At 46.6% G+C, this 502-nt stretch overlaps 1 protein-coding gene across 1 annotated transcript; it reads left to right on the forward strand.

Moving 5' to 3' along the window:
* Positions 1-85: 85 nt before the first annotated feature.
* Positions 86-211, forward strand: PPTG_24634 (hypothetical protein; the record flags this gene model as incomplete). The annotated part of the gene is made up of 1 exon (XM_008918079.1): positions 86-211. One exon carries the CDS (start codon positions 86-88, stop codon positions 209-211), a length of 126 nt encoding a protein of 41 aa, XP_008916327.1.
* Between the last annotated feature and the right edge of the window lie 291 nt (positions 212-502).

Genomic DNA, 502 nt, shown 5'->3' on the forward strand with positions numbered 1-502 from the left:
TAGGGTGTGGCCTGATTACAAAAACTTGCTAACTTCATTTTTGTCATGTGCAGGTGCTGTTCGCGTCGTTATTGATGTCGCGCGTATGCTGTTTACAGGAGAAGATACCGAGAGGGACATTCTTCTGGAGACCTCCATTCCGAGTAACACCAGTGGTTTCACGCAAAAGATTCGAGATCAAATTTTGGCGCAGCGCATGTATCTTGACTAGGATCTAAAAGGTTATCGTGCGCTTGTCGTGAATGTGGAACTATTCATGAATGGGTCTCCATGTTCGGCTGGATTATATAGTAGGTTTGCTTTGGGTGAATGTTGAAGCGTTAATTTCGTGCACCATGTGTAATTTCTAATCGGGGTTTATTCTGTAAGCTGCGGCGACCTTGGGGTCGCGTTCTCTTTCGAGTTTGCTGTGGGGACAATTGATACATCACTGCGCAAGACACTTGCTTTGGCGAGCTCGTGGGCGACATCTGAAGAGGCAGACCACTCGAATGAAAGTGGT

Source organism: Phytophthora parasitica, assembly GCF_000247585.1.
Source record: "Phytophthora parasitica INRA-310 unplaced genomic scaffold supercont2.137, whole genome shotgun sequence".
In the NCBI taxonomy this organism is placed as follows: domain Eukaryota; phylum Oomycota; class Peronosporomycetes; order Peronosporales; family Peronosporaceae; genus Phytophthora; species Phytophthora nicotianae.